The following is a 23,651-nucleotide window of genomic DNA, read 5'->3' on the forward strand; positions in this document are numbered from 1 at the left end:
GAAACTATTTTCATCCCCTTTTGCAGTTTGGAAATGGTTTGATGTGTATCTGATGAATGCTCTTGTAGCATTTTCTGGTGCAATACTTATGCTTCTTTCCTTTTCTGCCTTTTGAGGTTCCTTTGTTGTATTGATGAATTGTCTAACATTTGTAATTTACTCTGTTCTGAGATTTTCTTAATTCAATCTGGCTGACGATATATTTGAATTCTTCCTTTTTTTTTTTTTTTATTTACTTCTGATTGTTTATTGCGCATGCTCTCTTGGAGTGGGGGGGTGTGGAATATGGATGTTTTGCTTCTTCTAAAGTAAAAGGACAATAAGGACAAGTTTATGTGCTCTGTGTCTATTGTCAAGGCACAAAGATTATCTTAAGCAAAATGTGCCTGATAGGAAGGATTCTCTATTTGCCCCCTCTTCTGGGGTTGGAGTTTTATGTTTTCTGATCTTATGATGTAAATTATTATAAGCATCTAATCATTTAAGTTTGTACATTCTTCTTTCATTTTCTTTTCCTTTCCCTTTCTTTTTTCTTGTTGAATTGATATGTTTCTAATCTGGTAATTAATCTGATATCTTCTGTAGGATGAGATACGGAATGGATTGGGTGTATGCCCACAGCATGATATTCTTTTTCCAGAATTGACTGTAAGTAACAGGGATTGTTTACTTTTCCAACTTGTGTCTAATTATACAGATTATGCCCATGTGCTTAAAAATGTTTGCCTTCTGGATATTATATACGGAAAGAAGCTTTTCTTGTCATTTGCATTAGTGCATCAAGAAAATTTGACTATCTTAGCATACATGTAATGTCTTAAATTTATTATTGTGGTCCTTATTTCTGTTCCTTCTAGTATCACATGAAAAGTCCCAGGCATATTGTTGGAGTTGGGGGTATCCATTTCTTACTGTCACAAAGTATTTGATTTCAGGTGCCCTTAAAAGTAAAATTTAATCAAACCTGAAGAGTGTATAAATCATTGAATGCTTCAACATGCAGTAGGAAGAAGTGAATGAAGAACAAGGATTGGAAAAAAAAAAGTGGCAGAATGCTAATGACTCATTAGTTTTTGTGACATTACCTTAGATTTCCTATTTTGATTGCATGGATTTGTTGATATGAAACAGTAGATCTCTCTTTTCTTCTTGAAATACTGAATATTTAAATGTATTTGTTGTGGCATCAAGTCATCTGGTTTCTTACTCTGTCTAGGTGAGAGAGCATTTGGAAATGTTTGCCACACTCAAAGGTGTGGAGGAAGATGCTTTGGAGACTGCTATAACTGTTATGGTTGAGGAAGTGAGTTTCTCCAACTGTAATTTGATTTATGTGCATTTATTACTAAAATTTTGAACTATAAGCTGTTTTTAGCCTTTTAAACTATGAACTGTAAAATGCTTTTGCAAATTGGAATTCCACATTTAATCTTCACATGTTTGCTTTTGCTCCCTTATATTTTTATTTCACTTTTCTAGTATGTCTTATGAGGTTACAGAGTGACTAATTTCACTTCAGGTGGGTTTGGCTGATAAAATGAACACTGTCGTGAGCTCTCTTTCTGGTGGTATGAAGAGGAAATTGTCTCTTGGAATTGCCCTGATAGGAAACAGTAAGGTGATACACAAATGTGAAGCGTTTTTTTTTTTATTTAAATTTCTTAATTTACTTTTTAATCTTTTCAAAAATATGTGGAACTTAGTTCTCACCATCTCTCACAGGTTATAATTCTTGATGAACCGACTAGTGGAATGGATCCATACTCAATGCGGTTGACATGGCAATTAATCAAAAAGATAAAGAAGGGCAGGATAATATTACTAACAACTCACTCAATGGATGAAGCTGATGAACTAGGAGATCGAATAGCTATCATGGCTAATGGTTCTCTTAAATGCTGCGGAAGGTTAATTCTTATAAACCACTATCCATTTCTGTTTTTCACCCAAGTTCCTGTACTTCTACCAAAAGGTTTCTAGAAAGGAATTAAATAGCAGGTTGGTGAATAGTCTTGTCTTCCGAAACCTAGTTATAGATTATTGCATTTCTCATGCTCACTTCTAAATAGCTTCTCAAATCAATGGAACCTTAAACAATTATTTTTGCTAAAGAAGTGGTTATGAAAGTTTTTCCATTTATTTCAGGCTGTTAGTACCTTTTCTCATTGCACGAATGACATGTACTACCATAAACTTTTTGTTCACAATTATAATAAAAGATTTGGTTTCTATGCTCTGTACACTGCTTTGCCCATTGCATCCAGCTATTTTGCTTGTAATTTTTTGTTACTTTGGTAAAATAGTAGTTTTGCATATGAATTTCCGGCTATAAATCTCCTTTTTCTTTTAACGGTTTAATTTTTAAAATTTTTCTGTCGATAAATTTCTATTTTCTCATTCTCACCATTTATCTTCGTCAACATCTTCATTCTTATTTGGGATAAAAGAATGAGGAAACTTTTCTCAAATCCCATTGGCTTGTAAATAAGTTTCAAATGATCTATTCAATGAAATGTGACCTAACTCAATAAATTTTTCAAGCTATTGAAATAAGTTTTGCACTAGGGGATTTTTGCAGAAAAAGCTTCCACGGAAAAGAAAAAGTTGTATTTTAGGAATTGTTATGAGAGATTGCTTTGAGTTCAAGGCTTGGTTGAGTTGCATTGTGTTATGACCGAACGAAATGGTATAATTGGTAAACCATTAATGAGACATGACAACTTCATTTTTACCTACACGAATACAATTAATCGTTCCATTTTAGCTATCCTACCAATCATCCTTTTGAGAACATCAACCGCCAGAGTGAACATTCTGAGAATCATCTTATTCCCTTGTTCTTAATACATGGTTCATTCAGGCACATTTTTCCCTTGTATGTTTGTGTTTATGATAAAGTGAATTACTCCTTGCTTCTCTAAGATCATGATTTGTGTGTGCTGTTTCTTGTTGTGATTAACTGGCACCATTTTTTAAAAGTATTTAGTGTAATATTTACTATAATTATATTTTTAGAGCACATTAAAAGGATGAATATCTGATCCTTTTTCCTAATTATAACGTGATGCAACTTCCTTATATTGAGGGTAGGCCTTGGTGGCTGGCCCGACGCCTTGGTTGCTCCTCATGTATTGGGTTGTCTACCCCTCTTTTATAGAAGTCAACCTAACTGGAATATGATAGTTTAATTTCCATGATCATGTCTAAAAACTTTGTATTATGTTCACAGCTCCCTCTTCCTGAAGCATCAGTATGGGGTTGGTTATACTCTTACTTTAGTAAAGGTTAGTCCTATTGGTGATGATTAGTTTGAGATCTTATATGTTCATGTCTTTTAGTATCCTGACAATGGCCTTATTGTTAACACTATATTCTCAGTCGGCACCTACTGCCTCTGTGGCTGCTGATATCGTTTATCGTCATATTCCATCTGCAATATGCGTGAGTGAGGTATTCATCTTGATCTTTGCATCTCAGTTGGACCTCTGCTTTGATTGTGCATGCTTGTGTTTGGTATTATATACCATATGGTCAATGCAGTGCCCAGAACCTTTATTGATCATTGATACTTTAAGAAGGGATTATCACTTGTATTGACTATCATTTCTTTTGAGATATTTACTTTTATATGTTTGAATATTTGATATTTTAAGATCTGGTAAATTTGAGCTTTCATTTGTAATATGTTATGTCCCCATGATGTTGTGGATGTTATATGCTAGTACTGTATGAACTTCTTACTCATGCATATGTTTGCGCGTTCTACAGTTATACTGAGTTTCATATGAGCTATATACTCTTACTATTCCAGGTTGGAACCGAGGTTTCCTTTAAGCTTCCTTTGGCATCCTCATCGGCCTTCGAAAACATGTTCAGGGAAATTGAAAGTTGCATGAGAAATGCAGTTTCAAACTCTCAAACAAATATTATGGAGGAAAAAAATTATATCGGCATTGAAAGTTATGGCATCTCGGTTACAACTCTCGAGGAGGTATTTCTGAGAGTTGCAGGATGTGACTGTGATGAGACTGATGGTTTCAAGCAGAGTAGCAATATTCTTTCATCGGACTTTATGATTCCTACAGCTCACAATCATGCACCAGAAAAAATTTTGGATTCCAAAATGCTAGGAAATTATAGAAAGATTATCAGTGTGATATCTGCCATAGTGGGTAGAGCCTGTGGTTTAATGGTTGCTACATTTTTAAGTTTAATTAATTTCTTAGGCATGCAGTGCTGCTGCTGCTGTTGTATTATTTCAAGGTCAACATTTTGGCAACATACTAAGGCGTTATTTATAAAGAGGGCAATTTCTGCTCGGAGAGACCGGAAAACAATTGTTTTCCAACTTTTAGTTCCTGCCGTCTTCTTGCTTTTTGGTCTTCTTCTTCTCAAGCTTAAGCCACATCCTGATCAGCAATCTATTACCTTGACAACATCACATTTTAATCCTCTATTAAGTGGCGGCGGCGGCGGCGGTCCAATTCCTTTTGATCTGTCCTTGCCTGTTGCAGAAAAGGTCTGTTAATTATATTTATCTTCTTCTGGTTTTATCATTCAATGCTGTCCTGGCAGCCTTTTAAGTCATACATTAGAAACTTGATTTGAAAACATTCCAACTTTTATGAAGTTACTTATGTGCAGGTTGCAGAATACATTGATGGGGGTTGGATTCAAAGCTTTAAAGAGAATGCGTACAGATTTCCTGATTCAGACAAGGCATTAGCTGATGCCATTAAAGCTGCCGGACCAACTTTGGGACCAGTTTTACTTTCAATGAGTGAATTTTTAATGTCTAGCTTCAATGAATCATATCAATCGAGGTATGCTAACCTGAATGCTGAACTGAAATTTTTTCCCAAATTTCTTTAATCCCTTTAAACTGCTTTAAAGAGCTTGTGGAATATTACATCACTCACAGCATCTATGATTCGTGGTTCTTTTGCAGTCATTGCATTAGTAATTCCAATTCTTTATTTTTCTTTAGAGGTAGTATATAGGTTGAATTTCCTTTTCCATAATTATTTTTTGCAAAAAGTTATTTATTAATACCGTTTGGTTATGGGATTTGACATTTCGAGGGCTATGGTTTATTTTATATCAACTCAGTATCCTAAGGTTTCTTCGGTGACAGACTTAGGGCTATGTTCTAGAACCTATTGTCCAGTCGATAATTCTGATCACGAAAACCTGCAAGACTAGTATCAATAACTCGAGGATCATTATGGTAAAATTATTTGTTTAAAACATGGATAAAAATTGATTAAAAATTGAAGAACCAATGACATCTCCGGTGGCGATCTGACGATTCCAACCACCTCAGGCCTCACGATTTATCACATCTAAAAGCTGGTGAGGAGACAATTTCGAAGCATAAAAAATCAGCTTGATTGAACACTGGCAACTCAATATGTGAACTGGAAAATTGAGTTCCGTCATTGGAGAAACTCTCAAGGTACTAAATAGATACAAAAAATACCACAGGCCTTGAAGAGTCAAACCCCTAATCCACAGAACATTTCCCTTATATTTTTATAATTTTCTTTGTAGCAAACTTCTTAATTTAATGGAGACAAGAGTTAGAATTTAGCTTCTATTTAGTATATATCTCTTTTCATGAAACTTCTTTTCTCTTATTGTATATTAGAAACCTTTAACATTCTAAATATGTACAAATATTCTTGTTAAAGCCATTATGTTTACATCTTTAGTTCCTTGATAAAACTTGTTTTATCCTATGTTAGGCAAGTCAGGCTGGAGCTGATTTCTCAGTGTTGCACTTTTTTCCCTTAGAAGTTAGAAGCCTTTAGAACCTCATTTTGATCACGATGGATTTTTGGTTATATTCGATTTTAATATAAGATCCTGTGCAGGTATGGAGCAGTTGTGATGGATAGTCAGAATGATGATGGGAGTTTGGGATATACCATACTGCATAATGGTTCTTGTCAGCATGCTGCTCCAACATATATCAATGTGATGAATGCTGCAATTCTTAGGCTTGCTACTGGTGAAAAAAATATGACAATTCGGACACGCAACCACCCTCTGCCAATGACAAAAAGCCAGCACTTGCAGCGGCATGTATGTTTCCCGTTTCATGTTAAATGTTCTCGAGCATTTTACACAAACATGTTATACTATGAACCTAGATTGGGTCATTGGTTCTACTTTCATTGTTGGTTTTGTTTATATAGTACTGAAAATAATATCCAGTACATTACATGGAGTAATGCTTTTGAACTGAAAATAATATGTTCACCTTTTATTCTGTTATGCAATAGGGATTCAAAATGCACTAATAGGATCTTGATTGTGGGCGGAGGCCAACGCAAAATATTTATTGAAACTAGATTTATATGGAATCTCTTACATTTATTACTTTGTGTAGAGTGAGGAGATCGTTTTGAAGAGTATGGTGAAACATGATGCTAGTGAATGACATACTAATGAAATTTATTAGAAGTTGTATTACCACATCGCTTGGTTATTGGGCTATTATAATGTATATAAGTTGATTGGGCACCCTCTTCCTTTAAGCTAGCTTTTAGGAATGAGTTCTACCCAAGCCCATTTATCATGGTATTAGAGCCGGCTTTTTGTCTGTGATGGTGGGTCTGGACCCAGCCCGTTTGCATATCACGCTAAGCGTGAGGGAGGGTGTTAGAAGTTGTATTTATCCTATATCGCTTGGTTACTGGGCTGTTATTGGCACCCTCTTCCTTTGAGCTAGCTTTTGGGAATGAGTTCTACCCAAGCCTATTTATCAGAATTAAATATAATTTTTCTTAAAAAGGTTACTTAGTCTCTATGGCCATGTCTAATACTTTCATCACTATATAATGCTATCTGACAAGCACGCTTCTCAGTGTGTTTAGCTTAACAACATAGTAACACACTTACATTTTGTTGCATGCTAAATAAAATTGTTTGAAATCCTATTTCTTTCTCACATTAACTAAAGTATATAAGATCTTTACATGTACTGGTGCGTCTAATAGATGCATCTTTTGGCTTTTTTCAACCATTTCATGAATTTACAGCTCGAGTTTTCCTATGAACTTTGTAGGATTTGGATGCTTTCTCTGCTGCTATTATTGTTAGTATTGCCTTTTCATTTATTCCAGCTTCATTTGCGGTCGCCATTGTAAAGGTATTATTTCTGAATGTTACCATATGTATTCTTCTTTATGGATTACCATATGCCTCTGCTCAATTAGCATGTGTTAGATCTAATTACAAGTATAGTTATCGTAAATGTTTACTTATTTGGTATATTTAGCTGTGGAAATAAAGTTACTGTAAATAGGTCTAACATTGTCTGAAGTATTGCAGAGACTAAAACTTTATGGTGATACCTTGCAATTCATTTTGAAAATTACTGTGTTCATTTTAATAACTAGAGAATTAGAAAAAGTATTTTGTTAAATAGTTTCAGCACAAGAGTTTGTTTCGTAGCATGCATTTGTATTATTGGTTGTCATAATTTTCTTCTACTGCTTTTGATGTTATTTCAACTTTACCACATGATGCAACATAATTACAACATTCAAGAGTTTTGAATTGTCATTTTAAGTTTTCTAACTGGCAAGCAAGCAAGAATAGCTGGTTGTCATCTAGAACTGTTGGTTAGAGCCTGTCGAGAATATATTTTTAGTCATTATATTCATCAGCCAGTTATTTAAAATTCGCATAAATGATTTTGACATAATATTTTTGTAGTGGCACAACATTTTAATATATCTATGCTATCTGATCCAGGAACGTGAGGTGAAGGCTAAGCACCAACAATTGATTAGTGGGGTACGATTGCTCTTTTTGCATATTTGCTTCTCGAATTTTATATTTTCATAATTTTTAAATCGGTTTTTCTTTTTGCCAATATTATTATTACTAGAAATTGAATTGATTAATTAAGATGAGAGTAAAATTAATGAGTGAGTGTAGAGCCCAACTAGTAGAATTGGGCTTGGTTCCAACCAATACCAAAATGACTAGAACTAGCCACTTAGTTGGTTGGACCTTAATCCTTATAAATTGCTTGCGATTCTTATTCTTTAATGATGTAAGATCTCTAAGACTCCCCCTTAAGTGCAACTGGAATTTGACTTTGATCCAATTGTCACTTGAAATTGAAATTCTCCCCTAAAACTTGAGATTGAATTGAAACGCAACGACAACACCGAACCGGGCTGCTAGGACAGATTATCCAGACGTAAAGTCGGGAAATTAAGAAACTGGGCCGGACCTGCTCTGATACCATATTAGATTTTGAATTGATTGATTAAGATGAGAGTTAAATAAAGTCAATGTAGAATTGGGCTTGGGTCCAACCAATATCAAAATGACTAGAACTAGCCACTTGCTTGGTTGGACCTTATTCTTTATAAATTGCTTGTAATTCTTATTCTTTAGTAATGTGACTAACAATTATTATTATTATTGTTGTTGTTGTTTTTTCAACTTTTTAAGTAAATATGAACAGTTTGTTCTTGTTCTCAGGTTTCTGTACTTTCGTATTGGGCTTCTACATTCATTTGGGACTTCGTCAGCTTCTTAGTTCCTTCATCTTTTGGAATAGTTCTCTTTTACATATTTGGTAGGTTCCCAGGCTTTCATTCTTATCTTCATGTCTTGAATTTTATTTTCAGGTCAAACAATTAGTACTCACATTATTTAATAAATTGGTTTAATGAAATTGATGGAAACATCTCCATCATTCCCCTAAAATATTTGGAACTACTAGTGTAAAATAACTGTTTATAGGATAGTTATCTTATTTTCAAACTATGGTGTTATATTGCACCTTCCAAGAATGAATTAGAATTGGAAATTCATATAGTGTCAGGTTGATATTATTTGTTTCTCAAGTATCCATTAGCATATAAGGTATTGATGTAAACATATAAGCTATGTTTTGTGTGGTTTTTGTCTAAAAATTAAAAATTCTCAGGAATTTATATATAGAGCAAGGTTTTAACATTGCTTTATCTATCCCATGGGTGTATGATTTTAACTCTATTTTCTCAATTCTTAGAATAGTATATCTATCATAACATATTTTTTCAATTCTTAAATTACAACACTTTAATTGTGATATTTAATTATCCCAAAAGAGTAATTGAACTTAATAGCCTATTTAGTGTCATTTGAAGGCATATTTTGTTTTTAATATTCCTTCTCCTTTTCAAAATCGTTATATTCTTTTTAAAACGTTTCTATTCTTTTGAGAATTAGTTGGCACTTAATAGTCTATTTTGTGCCTTTTGAAGGCACGACCTTTTATATTCCTCTTTATTTTTCAAACTCTTTGTTATAATTTTTTTAAAATTTTTTTATATTCATGGGAATTAATTATTTATTAATTAGAAAATCATTTTTTTTTCTTTTAATGGTCACATATTCGTTCTCATTCATTCTTTGGCTCTCTCATTTCATTCTCTCTCGCACCTTTTTTACTTTTTTTTTTGAGAGTAAAGAAAATTATCATTGACGATTATTAGAAGAAATTACATCCAAAATATGATAATATTTTAGTATTTTACTATTATTTTTAAGATTATTATTTCTACTTTTAGTAATGTAATTTCATTATTGTTAAAATAACCTGCCTTGTGAGCGGGCACTAATCTAGTTTCATATTGAACTTAAACTTAGGTTCTCAATTTCTGCAATTTCACATGCTTGATGTTTTTAAAGTTGATAGCCCAATGGGCATTGTAGGTCCTTGGTCATAGTAAGCATATTTCCTCGTTATACCTTGTAATGATAGCCTGAAGCTATTGTGAGAATTTTTCGGGGGGTGCTTGGCTGGTCTCTTTGCAGAAATAAACTGATAAATGCAGGTGAAAAAGGAGGAAAATCTTGTTTCTTTCTTTCATCTCCTAGGCATTCATAGAAACTGGATGTAAATTATAGGTATAGATAGGTTGTCCTAGTGTTAATTTTGTTTCTTTTCTGCAAGGAGACTTGGTGAATGAAAGAAAAGATTAAAAATGGGAAGGAGTAGCTACCTCCTATGGTGCAAGCAAAATATGAAAGGAAAAAAGAAAAAAAAATCATCAAACCTGCATTTTAGATGCTAGAAAAGAAACTCTTTGAGAAGCCCCTGAAACAGAACCATGCAAGGAAGCAAAAACCAACTTCATCTAATGATGACTGTAATAATTGCTAGGTAGTTTGTAGAGCAAGCTTTCCTTCACTTTTAGATTCCAAAATCTGTATAGTAAGCCAAAATTCATTATTTTAAATCCTCTGCCAATTGTTCCTACTTAACGTTAATGATTCAGCCCATGTTTAAAATGGAGCAAAATTTTGTTTGCTTTATTTATTGTCAAACATTTAACTGTCCATTCGAAACCCCTTTACAACTTCAAACTCATCCTGCTATATAATATATCACTCTTGGTGCTGATTTCTTTGGAACTAGTATTCTATTTTCAGTTGTTTAGCCTTGTCATCTAATTTTATTTGGTCTGCAGGTCTTGATCAGTTTATTGGAAGAGATTGTTTCTTGCCAACAATTTTCTTGTTTTTGGAGTATGGATTAGCAGTTGCATCATCAACATATTGTCTTACATTCTTGTTTTCTGATCACACCATGGCTCAGGTAATGCAGAAATTCATCTCATTACATTTTTCTTACTTCGGACCTCCAAGTCACTATGATCATGCCATATTGATGTCTACTATATTTGCAGAATGTGGTTCTACTGGTCCACTTTTTTACTGGACTGATTCTTATGGTTATCTCATTCATCATGGGGCTTATAGAGACAACAACAAGTGCTAATAATGTTCTCAAGGTTGATTTCTTTTTACACTTTTTGACGTGTAACTACATGACTTTATTCTTTAATGAGGATATTCTTAAATCAATCAAATGTTAGTTGTTTGAGTGGGTATTTAAAGAAAAAAACACCAGATATATTTCTTTTACTTGATAAAACTTCTTATATTAGACTTTCAAATGTTTGCTAGAAATCCATAATTTTTCTACCACAAAGGCCTTTCTCTAGGATAAACTTGTGAGACCCCTTGAGTCTTCTCTTTTATTGTGCTTATGGGTGGTTGTTTCCTGAAATTCATTCTTTTTGACTTTGAAGTTGCTGAAGACAGTTAATTGAACGAAACTTGAATACTCTCTCTCTCTCTCTCTCTCTCTCTCTCTCTCTCTATCTATCTATCTATCTTGTTTATGCTGCATGAATATGGATTAATATCTATACTTTGTTAAAAGTGGCTTGCTCGATGATAAACATGTGTGGGCTTCTAAGTCTTTCTTTCTCTATGTGGGCGTTCGTGTTTATGTTTCTGAATCTGGATTGTTATCTTCTGAAGGTCCTTTTCTTCCATTTTGAAGTTGCATAAGACTATCATTGATTGGATTTTTTTTCTGTATGTGTATATGTAACACTAAGTTTTCCCTTTTTTCCTTATTTTTTCTAATTTGTAAGTTGTTGGAGTTTAATGATCAAGAAAACTCAGCTCAGCTCAACTATATTGATTCTCTTTCTCTAGTCTAAAAGGTTGTGGACTTCATCTGCAGAATGATGTAAAGCCACTAGATTATTTTATACAACTTTTTCTCCTTGTTAGTTTAGGTCTATCCCTTCCTTTCTTTACTCTATCTACCTTAATATGGTCGACATTTTTTATTAGAGCATTAATAGGTCTGTGAATCATATGCCCTAACCATCTTAATCTACATTTCTCAACTTATCCTTAATATGGACTACCCTCGCCTATTAAAAGTGTATCCTTAAGACTAAATTGAGTAGAATAAAGTAAAGGACTCATGTTGTCAATTCTCATTAGATTGATATTTAGGCATGGTAGAGTTCTCTTGTTGTATAATTAAGAAGTTGGCTTTGCCTGCTTGAAGTTTTGAAAAAGATAGAAACTTGGATGATTCAAGTGTTGAAATTTCTATTACTTCATTGGCTTTACAAGAACCTTGATTCAATTTGTTTACTTTGTTTTGCTTGCGGCCGCTGTAAGTTAGGAAGGCAATCACAATATTTGGTTGGTAAGACTTGGAAGACTTTGCACTTCGTATCTTGTATCCTCAAGCCAAGATCTTGTTGGAAGCTAGTTTTCAATACTTCTGTTGGAGAATATAATCTCATATGGGAAAGGTATGAAATATAAAGTGACATATAAGTGGTGAAGGTTGGGCCTTAGCATAAGTTAATTGGTTTTGTGCAGGCAAGTTTCTAACCTTACATATATGACCACTAATATAATTTGGCCAACACTCTCAAGACGCATGGAGTTTACACGTAGAATGGAAGCAGAAGATGGCTCAACGGCCGAATGTGGTCTCGTATTTGAAGACTTGGAGCTTGGGCTAGTAGAGGAGTCTAGACACGTTTGGTAACCTATGACCTCAAAGAGTAGGCCTAGGTGTATTTGTGATGTTCATCTTTGGCAAGTAACAAGAGGTCTAGGCCCAATTGCACTTGAGCAAGAGTGTTGGAAAATATAATTTTACATGGAAAAAGTATGAGAATATAAATGGCATATAAGTGGTGAAAATTGGTTCTTAGCACAAGCAAATTGATCTTATGCAAGTAAGTATCCAGGCCCACATAAATAGCCATTAATATAGTTTGGCCAATACTCAAGGTCTATGGACTCTCTACATGGTATTAAGCTGAAGATAGCTCAATGATCCTGAACATATTTGAAAACCTGGAGTTTGGGCTAGTAGAAGAGTTTAGACCTGTTTGTTGACGCAGGGCTTCAAAGAATAGGCCTAGTTGTATTCGTCATGGGCCTCTAAGAGTAGGCTCATTTTTGGCTAGTTACAATCCATGCTCAGTTGCACTTGAAGGATAGTGTTGGAGAATATAATCCCACATGGGAAGATATGAGTATATGATATGACATAAGTGGTGACGATTAATGCACAAGCTAATTGATTTTTGTGCAAGTGAGATGCCAATCCCACATATACCGCTAATATAGTTTGGCCTAACACTCTCAAGGCCACAGAGCTTTTACATGGTATCATAGCTGAAGATGGCTCAATAGTCGGATGATCCTTGTTCTTATTTAAATAACTAGAGTTTGGCCTAGTAAAGGATTCTAGACTCGTTTGTTGATCTAGGGCCTTGACGAGTAGGCCTAGTGTATTTGTGACTCTAAGAAATAGGCCCATCTTTTGCAAGTGACAAGTGGTCAAGGCTCATGGAGCTTCTACAACTTGAGTTCCAGCTTCTTGGATTCTTCTTGGTGACACCTTTAGTGGTGACTTCAAATATAATCTGTTTTCTCATATGATTCTTCCCATTAGAGCACTCTGCAATGCTATTTTACTAGCTAAAAGTTTTCGTAGTATACCTGCACATAATGGCAGTATTGCAGGTTCTACATGATGGTTTTATTAATATAAGTGCATTGGTGTCTAACCTGCTAGTTTGACTCTATCATTTGGATGGTCTTACAAAACTTGGAAGATCTCAAAGATTCATGTCCAAATATTTACTTATTTTGTATTGAAGCATGCTTAATAGAGATAATAACTAGTTAGAATCAATTTGTGGTCAATCTAGCACTTTGGAACTTAAATACACCAAATTATAAGTGCCTGGAGAAATTTCATAATGGGGAAAACCAAATACAAAGTATATTAACTAATTTTATGCCTTAACTTTTCCATCATTTAAAATTTTCCAACCATTATTTTGAGATTCTGCTAAAATTATTGGAAAGTGCCTTTTGGAATAGTTAGATAAGGAAAAAAAAGAAAAAGAAGATGCCTGGAGAGATTGTTCCTTGGTTAAGATATTTGTTCTCACTCTTTGTTAAAAATTTGCAATTGAAGCCTGGTTCTTGTTTGGCTTGTCTAATATCTTGTAATGATAATTAATATTCTGACAAGAAGCTCCAAAAGGCTAGATCTGATGTTATTGATTTCTTGAACGAGTGGGATTGTTGGAAAATAATAAATTGCTTCTGGAATTTGTCCAGTATGTAAATAATTTTTCTGTTTTTAGGAAGATTTTTATCTTTTTTCTAAATATGTTTTTTTTTTTCTTGTTGGCCTTATGATGTTTAAAGTTCCAACTGGTGTGAGAAATGAATTGAAATTGCATATGCTTGCATCTGATACATGATATGCATGTGTTTTACTTTGCTTTCCAGTGAGCAATTCTTCACAGATTATGGATGGATGATTGCCAGTCTTTCCTAACATATCTAGTCTTATATGTATTTTTCAGAACTTCTTCAGAATATCACCTGGGTTTTGCTTTGCTGACGGACTTGCTTCACTAGCTCTTTTACGACAAGGGATGAAAGATAAGTCTAGTGATGCAGTATTTGACTGGAATGTTACTGGAGCTTCCATATTTTATCTTGGCATTGAGGTTAATGCCTTCTTCCTTACTCTTCTACTACAATTTTGTTTCTAATTTTACATTTACACCAGGCTGTAGTCGTAGTTATGCGTCCTTGGTAAGAAAGGCAGTATGCTGCATCAAAGTTTTGGTTTTTGGTCTAGAGTTGAGGCCTTATCCATGTCATGCTGGCAATCAATGCACTGATAAGCATCCATTACTTGTACAATCGATGTTTTGTGCCATTTCCTCTAAATATCTGTATAACTTTGGATGAAATTTCATGCTTTCTGGAATATTTAGACTATCAATCATATGTGTTTTAACCATTGCCAATTTGGTTACGAATTAGTACTTTATGTCAGGGAACAAGCATGTACCCTGCCCTTCCTTTTTATATGTGCTGAGAACTCAGTAATATGACAAGATTAGTCATACAAGCAGTGATAAGCTTTTAGGTTGAGCAGTGATTTAATTATGTAACTTTTACTGCTAAATACAAGCAATAATAAACATAGATGAGAGCTGAAACAAATTTATTGCTGCTTGTATTTAGATTTAGTGATGTGTTAGAAGTTGTATTTATCCCACATCGCTTGGTTACCGGGTTGTTATAGTGTTTATAAGTGGGTTGGACACCCTCTTCCTTTGAGCTAGCTTTTGGATATGAGTTCTACCCAAGCCCATTTATCATCGTATTAGAGCCGGTTTTCTGTCTGCGATGATAGGTTTGGACCCGGCCCGTTTGCATGGCACGCTAAACGTGAGGGAGGGTGTTAGAAGTTGTATTTATCCCACATCGCTTGGTTACTGAGCTATTATAGTGTATATAAGTGAATTGGGCACCCTCTTTCTTAGAGCTAGCTTTTGATATGAGTTATCAATATAAGAATGCAGAGAACCATCACTTAGCCTGTACTGAAACTTGATCGTGTACGGATTCAGAGGATTGGGTTCTGGACATGAGGTTAACTGAACTTTTGCTGCCATGTGTAGAATCATTTAGTGTTAATTCCTTAGCTGTTATTTGGGGCTTCATCAATGGTATATTATTTGAAAGTGTTATGGAGTAACAGTTGCCTTCAACATGTTCAAGTTGTAATTATTCTATAATAGTTTTTTTTAGCACATGCTGAATGAAAATGGGCTTAATTTGATCTGATTAAGTTTGCTCATTAATGATAGAGCATTGGTTACTTTCTCTTGACAATTGCGGTGGAGCTGTTGCCTTTTCACAAGTTTACTCAGGTTACAATCACACAGTACTGGATGAATTTTAGAAATTTTTGGCGTGGCTCTTCCTCTGGCTATTCAGAACCTCTTTTAAAATCTCCTGAAGCTGTTGCTCTTGACTTTGACGAAGATATAGATGTCCAAACAGAAAGAAACAGGGTGGTTTCAGGATCTGTTGGTAATGCCATCCTCTACTTACGTAATCTTCAGAAGGTATTTTTATATCTGTAAATGATAATACTACTGTAATGTACCTTTTCCTCAAGTGTATTAATATTGCCACCCATTTTAGGTGTATCCTGGAGGAAAGAGTGGCAAAAAGATAGCTGTCCATTCATTGACTTTCTCAGTTCAAGCAGGAGAATGTTTTGGTTTCTTAGGAACAAATGGAGCTGGGAAGACCACTACACTTTCAATGTTATCTGGTATGCAACAGCAATTAAATTGCTTAATTTTATTCATTTATTTATTTTTTTTCATAAAAATCGGAAGGTTTTATTTTTCTAATTTGATTTTCTTTCTTCAATTGCAATTAATTAAAAGTTATATTTGCCTGCATTGGTTGTAAGTGTTTCTGAAAGCATTTGTTTACTTTATTGGAGGAACTACTACTTACAGAATAATGAAACCAGTTATAGTTAACTTTTGTTACTATACCATAGTAATTTGATATTCCAAATTGTTTAATGGTGTAAAGAAATATGTGTTCTTACTTCTTCAATTTTTGCAGGGGAAGAATCTCCAACTGATGGAACTGCTTTCATTTTTGGCAAAGATATAGGTTCGAATCCCAAGTCTGTTCGTCAGCATGTATGCTTTGATCTCCTGTTAAGTTGCTTTCTGATTGAAAATAGACTCTGTTTGAACATTTTTTTTCTACCAATCTGCTTAATTGTTGTGTTATTTCAATGACTTGCAGATTGGATACTGCCCCCAATTTGATGCTCTCTTGGAATTCTTGACTGTCAGAGAGCACCTTGAGCTTTATGCAAGAATAAAAGGAGTTGCAGATTACAGTATCACTGATGTATGTATATTTATTAAATTTTTTCTTGCACATCTGACTTCCGGTTTTTCCATACTTTGTGTACTCTTCTGTCGTTTTGCTCCTAATTTTTTTGTGTTTCAATATTATAATGCAGAGTTAAATCTTATTTGAACTCGGTTTAGCAAGTTTGACCGTTGTTATGTCTTTCTTCAGTTTGATCATTTCAAACTTTCAAGAAAATGTATTAATTGAATAATATTATTGAATGAAAAAAACATTGCTTTTGGATTATATGTTCTTCTCCGTTGTCTTCTTCTTTGATGTGTTTTTCTGCTACCATTCATACGATGGAGTAAGACCCACATGCTAGATCAATAATGCCTTGATTCTCTGCACAGGTTGTCATGGAAAAGTTGGTTGAGTTTGACTTGTTGAAGCATGCTGATAAACCATCATTCGTACTTAGTGGAGGGAACAAGCGCAAATTATCTGTTGCAATTGCAATGATTGGAGATCCTCCAATTGTAATTCTTGATGAGCCATCAACGGGTAAGGATGCTGGTCATCCTCTTTATATAATTTTTTGTTTGCATCCATATTCCATAGAACCCAGGCTTTGGAAATTGTTTTATGCTCAAAACCATTACCCCTTTTTGCAATGTTTCTGTTTTTAATTAAGTCGAGTAATGCCTATTTGCCAATGTTAATTATTTTAGGTATGGATCCGATTGCCAAAAGATTCATGTGGGAAGTGATATCCCGATTGTCAACTAGACAAGGAAAGACAGCAGTAATTCTCACCACCCACAGCATGAATGAAGCTCAGGCACTGTGTACTCGTATTGGAATAATGGTACCACTAAACTTGCCTTTCACAAGCTTTAAAAACATGAAAATGGCTCCTGATACATCCTTTCCTTTTTCTCTTTTGGACTGATTTTGAAGGTTGGCGGCAGATTAAGATGCATTGGAAGTCCCCAACATCTGAAAACACGATTTGGAAATCACCTTGAGCTAGAGGTATATGATAACTTGCTAGTTCTTTTTTCAATTTTCATATTTTTTAACTTTAGTTTTTTGACAATGTTAACTACAAATCACCAACATACACTCTTTGTAGAAGTATCTTCATGAAAATTTGGAGCATAATCTACTATCTAATTTGGTTTCTGCCCTCAGGTTAAACCTGCTGAGGTTAGTCCTGTAGAGTTGGAAAATCTTTGCCAAATTATTCAGGGAAGGCTTCTCAACATTCCTTCATATCCGAGAAGTCTGCTTAACGACCTTGAAATTTGCATTGGGGCTGTTGACTTTATAACATCTGAAAATGCATCAGCGGCGGAGATCCGCTTGTCAAAAGAGATGATACTAATGATTGGACAATGGCTTGGGGATGAAGAAAGAGTGAATACACTTTTTTCTTCTTCATCCACTTCGGATGGGGGTTCCGCTGAACAGTTAGGAGAACAGTTGGTTCGAGACGGTAACTTCCTTGCATATACTATTATGAATTTTTTCTTTACTTCATATTTTACGCATTTTTGTAATTTTTCATGTTTGTTTGTGTCCAAATATTTTTTGAATATATATTGATTGAAGGATTTGGATTTATCTATTTATGGTACATTAATGTGATTGCAAAATTTGACCATTGCATGAATTATCACTGGAGCTTGCATGTTCTAAGAACTCTTTCAAGAAAGCAGAAAATTTTCCTTGAAATCCCAGCTTTATTGGTCGAGTTTTAGCAAACATGACATTGTGTATTTTTTTGCCACTATGGTCCTTGTCCAGATCTTTTTTGTTAATTCCAGCAGAATATTTCGTAGGCAACTAATTAACAACATCTAGCCGCACCTTTCTATATGCTGTATATATAGCCATCTTTGCAAATATACTACTACAGTAACATGAGTTGTGTAGACTAAGAGGAAAAAGTAATTTCATGATAATTTTATTCATAGAACAGATACATATATATACTAGTTGAGTAGTTTATATTAGGAAGTTATACTAAGGTATACTAATTAAGAATTCCTGTACTTAAGCCTATGTTAAATCCTACAACTGTAAGATTTGATTATATTCTGTTACACTTCCTGATAAACTTGAGCATAGATTTCAGTCATGCCCAGCTTATTACTAAGATAAGTCAAGCTCCATTGATAGCTTTTCTAACAATATCTCCTAGTTCTCCAGTTTTCACATGTCCTGTAGAGATCAAATTTTGCTGCTTCTTTTCACGAATGAAATGACAGTCAATTTCAATGTTAGATGTCCATGAAACACAGGGTTAGAAGCAATATGAAGAGCAGCTTGTTATTGCCATAACTTTGTTATTAAGGTTTTGAAACCAACTTTAGTTAAGAGTTGATATATCCACATTATCACACAAACATCCTGTGTCATAGTATTCCTCATTTAGGGGCTCCTTTCATGTGACACAAGATTTATTCTAAAGCTGTCCAAGGATGAACTGTTAGAGAAGCCATGTATTGACTTAAGACAAAGAGAGTACGCAATATCAGGACAAGTTATTGTCAGATAGTTCAATTTTCCAACCACTAATCTATACTTTTCAAGATCTTCAGATAAGTCTCCATCTTTTGTGAGCTATAGATTAGGAATCATCGAAGCACTGCATGGCTTAACCCCCAACTAAGTCGAGCGTATATTTCTGCTTAGATAAGAAGATGCCTTTATTTCTTCTCGTTACCTCAATTCCCAAGAAATATTTTAACACCCCTAAATCTTTCGCATGAAACTGGCTATGAAGAATTTAGAGATGAAATTCCCATAGAATCACTGTCCGTAATGACAACATCATCCACATACATGACAAGGAGAATGATGCCAGATGTAGATTGTTTATAGATGTTATAGAACAAGAATTAAGAGAATTTGATGTGTTTTATTGAGGAAAAATCACACACACACACACATATATATAATATAATAGGGATTAATTTAGAAAGTAAATCGTCTACCTACTCCTAATATAGTTAGGACTAATTCCTACAATCAAGACTAATTCCTAACTGAGCTATAATACATATTTACAGCTGTAAGAATAGAGAACTGAGCAGTTTGACTTGCTCTTACTCATTCCAAACTCTTCTACTACTTGACTAAATTTTTCAAACCAAGCACGGGACTCTGCTTTAACCCATCTAGAGATTTACGAGCATGACAAACTTTCTCATACTTCCCTTTAGCAACAAACCCTAGTGGTTGCTCCATATAAACTTCTTCCTAAAGATCACCATGTAAGAAAGCTTTCTGATGTCTAATTGATGCAAAGGCCAACTATGAGTAGCTGCCACAGTAATGAACATACGAATTTAATTCAATTCAGTGACAGGAGAGAAAGTGTTAGAATAATCCACACTATAAGTTTGAGCAAAGCCTTTAGCTACAAGGCGGGCTTTAAGTCGAGCCACTGATCCATCAAAATTGAATTTGATTTCAGACACCCATTTATAGCCAACAACCTTCTTTCATATTTTCACTAAATCCCAAATACTATTAGCATCTAAATCTTTCATCTCCTTTATCATAGCATCATGCCAGCCAAGATGGGACAAGGCTTCATTAACAGTTTTAGGAAGATTTATAGAATCAAGGGATGCAACAAAAGAACAAGAATAAGAAGACAAGCGACCATATGAAATAAAAGAGGAAAGTAAGTGCATTGGTCTTTACTTTTGTAAAGGGCAACTGGCAGATCAAGATCATTGGTCATTGGATCTGATGTCGAAGAAGACTCAATTGCCGAATATGTATCAGGTGGATCTCGTCATTTGGAATAGACCCGGTGAATAGGAGGTTTTGGAAGTGGAGGGTGCTTGAAGCAGCTGGTGAAAGCTTCTGGTGGAGCATGAAGCTTGTGCGAGGCTTCTTTTGACTGGAGTTCTAGGAAGAGCCAGCCAGCAAGTGGCGTTTCAATCCTTGGTGGCGGTGAGTAGAAGTGGTCACTCAAAAAGGGTGACCCGAAGAGATGGACAAATAATGCTCACTAGGGCAGAATTTAAATTCCAAAATTCTAAAAAAGGAAATCACTACTCTAAGACCATGTGAACTAAGAGGAAAGAGTAATTTCTTGATAATTATATTCATAGGAACAGATACATATATATATATAGGTTGAATAGTTTATATTAGGAAGTTATACCAAGATATACTAATTAAGAATCCTATAATTCAGCCTATGTACAATCTACAGTTGTGACTAACTTACAGCAAAATGTGGTCTCAAGTTTCTTGTTTATTTAAATATTCTTTTGGTTAGGATGGCGTTTTTCATTGTTGTTTCTGTCCCACTTCACCAACATTAAAATACACAGGCATACTGTGGTAAGATTACATTTCTTTTAACATTTTTGATGAGTGGTTGTAGGTCTGGATGGATCTTAGGGTGTACATCCCGGACCATTTGCCTCATCCAGGGATCCATCTCTCTTTGTTTTCCTGTTCTTTTATATCTACTCTAGTATAACTTTAAGATCTTAGAACGCCTGGTGATTGTGCATCTCTCTCTCTATATATACACACACACACACACACACACACACACACACACACACACACACACACACACACACACACATATACATGCACTTACTGGTTGTATTTGTGTATAGGTGGGATACCACTGCCAATATTTTCTGAGTGGTGGCTAGCCAAAGAAAAGTTTTCAGCTATTGATTCTTTTGTGCTGTCTTCATTTCCTGGTGCCACATTTCAAGGGTGCAATGGTTTGAGTGTTAAATATCAGGTAAAATAAATAATGCATCATGCTACAAATTTCATTTTCTTAGTTATTTTCTTGATTAAGTGAAGTAGCGAAATATCTCATGTGCTTAAAGCAGATGTTCTTAGAGATTAACCTATTGTTTCTTTCCTTTTATTTTCTTTGGAGTCGTACATCTTGTAATTGGCATCTTCATTTTGCCCTGTTGCTTTAACAATTATGTGCTATTTATGGCAATTGTTTTTGAAAAGTAAGTATGAAGAAGAACAGTTTATGCAAAAGACAAGGAAACAAATTTGCGAAAATCAAGGTAGGGATCAAGAGACATAAGACTTCTCATCTCTTCTTATAATCAATGTCTCCAAGGCCATTGGAATAATTTGAGATGTCAACCAAAACATGAAAAAGAAAGAACGGAGGTTGTTTAATCTGTAAGGATGACCAAAATCAGCTTCTGGGATTTTGTTCACCAAAAGCTCCTTGTACCAAGTACTATTTTTTCTAATTGAAGCAAAAGGTCCCTCTACGCAGTGCTACTTTTCTCATTGAAGCACGAGTGTAAACTTCAGAGAAGCAAGTAGAATCTCAGATAAACGTGTTCAAATCTTTATAATGCTGAATTTTTCATTCTTATGTTCTTGACTTTTGGCTATTCCTGTCAGACTCTTGGCGCTTGCTGTCCTAGAAGAATTAGTCTTGTAACATTATAAGCTTTTAGTGCATGCATGTGTAATGTATATCTACATCAATTATCAAGATTCAGGAGTGATCCTACAACCCGAGTGCTGATTAATATATAAACTCTATTGCAGATTCCATATAGAGATGGACTATCACTTGCAGATGTTTTCGGGCACCTGGAGCGAAATAGGTGAAAATCTATTAATATCTTTTCCTTCTTTTCCCTCTTCATTTCATGCTCACTAACATACCCAATATCAAACTTCAGGAATCAGCTTGGCATAGCGGAATACAGCATCAGCCAAGCAACCTTGGAAACCATTTTTAATCATTTTGCTGCAAGTTTATGAGGTAACATCAGTTTCTTGAACATTATACTTGTGTCCCTCTATTTTTCTCGAGAGGGTTGATAGAATGTATCAAGCGAGAAACTTTTGGTCATTTTGCAAAACTCAAATCGGAAATGTACATAACCATCTTAAAGTAATTTGCTCTCTTGATTGAAAAGCTCTTAATACATTGAATGGAGTGCTTGCTCGGCCACTAGGAATGATAGTTATAAACTGAAGTAAGGCAAAAGAAAGTCTTTTTCTTTTGGTTTTTCTCCTTCAGACTAAAAATTTGAATAAATACATTTTAAAATCTAAATGGTTCGAGTATTATTATATGCATAATATTATAAACTACATGTTTGTTCCATTTAAAAAATTTATATTATCATGGATTTGGTAAGGTACCAAAAATATGCTTGTGGCTTTGTCAATTTTTTACTTTATGTACGAAATTTAATTTATTAACAAAATGATATATTTTTATAACCCTCTTATTTTATTGATGTGGCGCTTACATGGCAGAAAAGAAAAAATGCACTACCTAATAAAAAGTTTGCCATGTCAGCTGAATGTGTGCCACGTCAGCAGAAATTAATAGTGTTATAATAATGTATTTAATTTTATTAATGAAGTAAATTGCGCCTTCTTATTAAAAAATCGCATACTTAAAATTGAAAACAGTAAAACAATATATACATGTTTTTTTTGTCTTTTTTATACTTTTTCTGAATCGATAGTGCCACTTAATGGTTTCGGTGTTTGGATGGTTTACATTTCTTCTTAACGTACAAATTTGGGTGTTTAGATGGTTTGAATTTCTTCTGAACCTGCAATTTTGGTTCATTGTGTTTCCATTTTAGGTGAACTTAAAAATCTGAAACAGTTACAATTACTGAGGTTTCAAAATAATCATATAACTTATTATATATCGTTAATAATAGCGATAATACTGTAATTTTTTTTTATAATTTCATCACTTTTTGATTCACTCACAGAAAAGTCATAAACATTACAAGGAAATGTCAGTTCACTCACAGAAATTATTGATGAATCACTAAAAAAAATTAAAAGATATTTATCGATAAATTTGGCGGCGGATTTGAATATAGTGATGAAATATTTTGTCACTAAAAGCGGCGCCAAGTTTTTAGCTATGATTTACGATAAATATTTCGTAGCTAAATATTTCGTCGCAAATGTATAAGCAAATATGGCGTCAAGTCACGTGCCAAACTTTAGTGATTGATTTAGTTACCGTTGTTAATTAGACAAAACCCTTTGTCGCTAATGAAGGTGACTGAGAGAATGTTAAAAGAGAAAAGAAA

At 34.3% G+C, this 23,651-nt stretch overlaps 1 protein-coding gene across 5 annotated transcripts in view; it reads left to right on the top strand.

Moving 5' to 3' along the window:
• LOC8287671 (ABC transporter A family member 1) overlaps positions 1–22,501 on the top strand; it is a 32,540-nt gene extending 10,039 nt beyond the window's left edge. For 2 of the 5 annotated variants that reach the window (XM_048370207.1, XM_048370210.1), the window contains 26 exons: positions 586–648; positions 1,217–1,303; positions 1,520–1,618; positions 1,723–1,907; positions 3,230–3,284; positions 3,379–3,450; positions 3,812–4,519; positions 4,645–4,823; positions 5,874–6,084; positions 7,070–7,153; positions 7,762–7,803; positions 8,503–8,599; positions 10,482–10,609; positions 10,701–10,805; positions 14,226–14,372; positions 15,528–15,788; positions 15,868–16,000; positions 16,306–16,385; positions 16,495–16,602; positions 16,962–17,112; positions 17,280–17,416; positions 17,509–17,583; positions 17,743–18,046; positions 21,204–21,337; positions 22,126–22,184; positions 22,263–22,501. In XM_048370207.1, coding sequence (XP_048226164.1) covers positions 586–648; positions 1,217–1,303; positions 1,520–1,618; positions 1,723–1,907; positions 3,230–3,284; positions 3,379–3,450; positions 3,812–4,519; positions 4,645–4,823; positions 5,874–6,084; positions 7,070–7,153; positions 7,762–7,803; positions 8,503–8,599; positions 10,482–10,609; positions 10,701–10,805; positions 14,226–14,372; positions 15,528–15,788; positions 15,868–16,000; positions 16,306–16,385; positions 16,495–16,602; positions 16,962–17,112; positions 17,280–17,416; positions 17,509–17,583; positions 17,743–18,046; positions 21,204–21,337; positions 22,126–22,184; positions 22,263–22,344 — 3,786 coding nt within the window. In that variant the 3' untranslated portion in view covers positions 22,345–22,501. Of the gene's footprint in view, positions 1–585; positions 649–1,216; positions 1,304–1,519; positions 1,619–1,722; positions 1,908–3,229; positions 3,285–3,378; positions 3,451–3,811; positions 4,520–4,644; positions 4,824–5,873; positions 6,085–7,069; positions 7,154–7,761; positions 7,804–8,502; positions 8,600–10,481; positions 10,610–10,700; positions 10,806–14,225; positions 14,373–15,527; positions 15,789–15,867; positions 16,001–16,305; positions 16,386–16,494; positions 16,603–16,961; positions 17,113–17,279; positions 17,417–17,508; positions 17,584–17,742; positions 18,047–20,122; positions 21,176–21,203; positions 21,338–22,125; positions 22,185–22,262 lie in introns of those variants that run through there. The other 3 variants (XM_048370209.1, XM_048370208.1, XR_007214449.1) reach the window with 3 other exon arrangements.
• The last annotated feature ends 1,150 nt before the right edge of the window (positions 22,502–23,651 follow it).

Source organism: Ricinus communis, chromosome 10 (assembly GCF_019578655.1).
Source record: "Ricinus communis isolate WT05 ecotype wild-type chromosome 10, ASM1957865v1, whole genome shotgun sequence".
In the NCBI taxonomy this organism is placed as follows: Eukaryota; Viridiplantae; Streptophyta; class Magnoliopsida; order Malpighiales; family Euphorbiaceae; genus Ricinus; species Ricinus communis.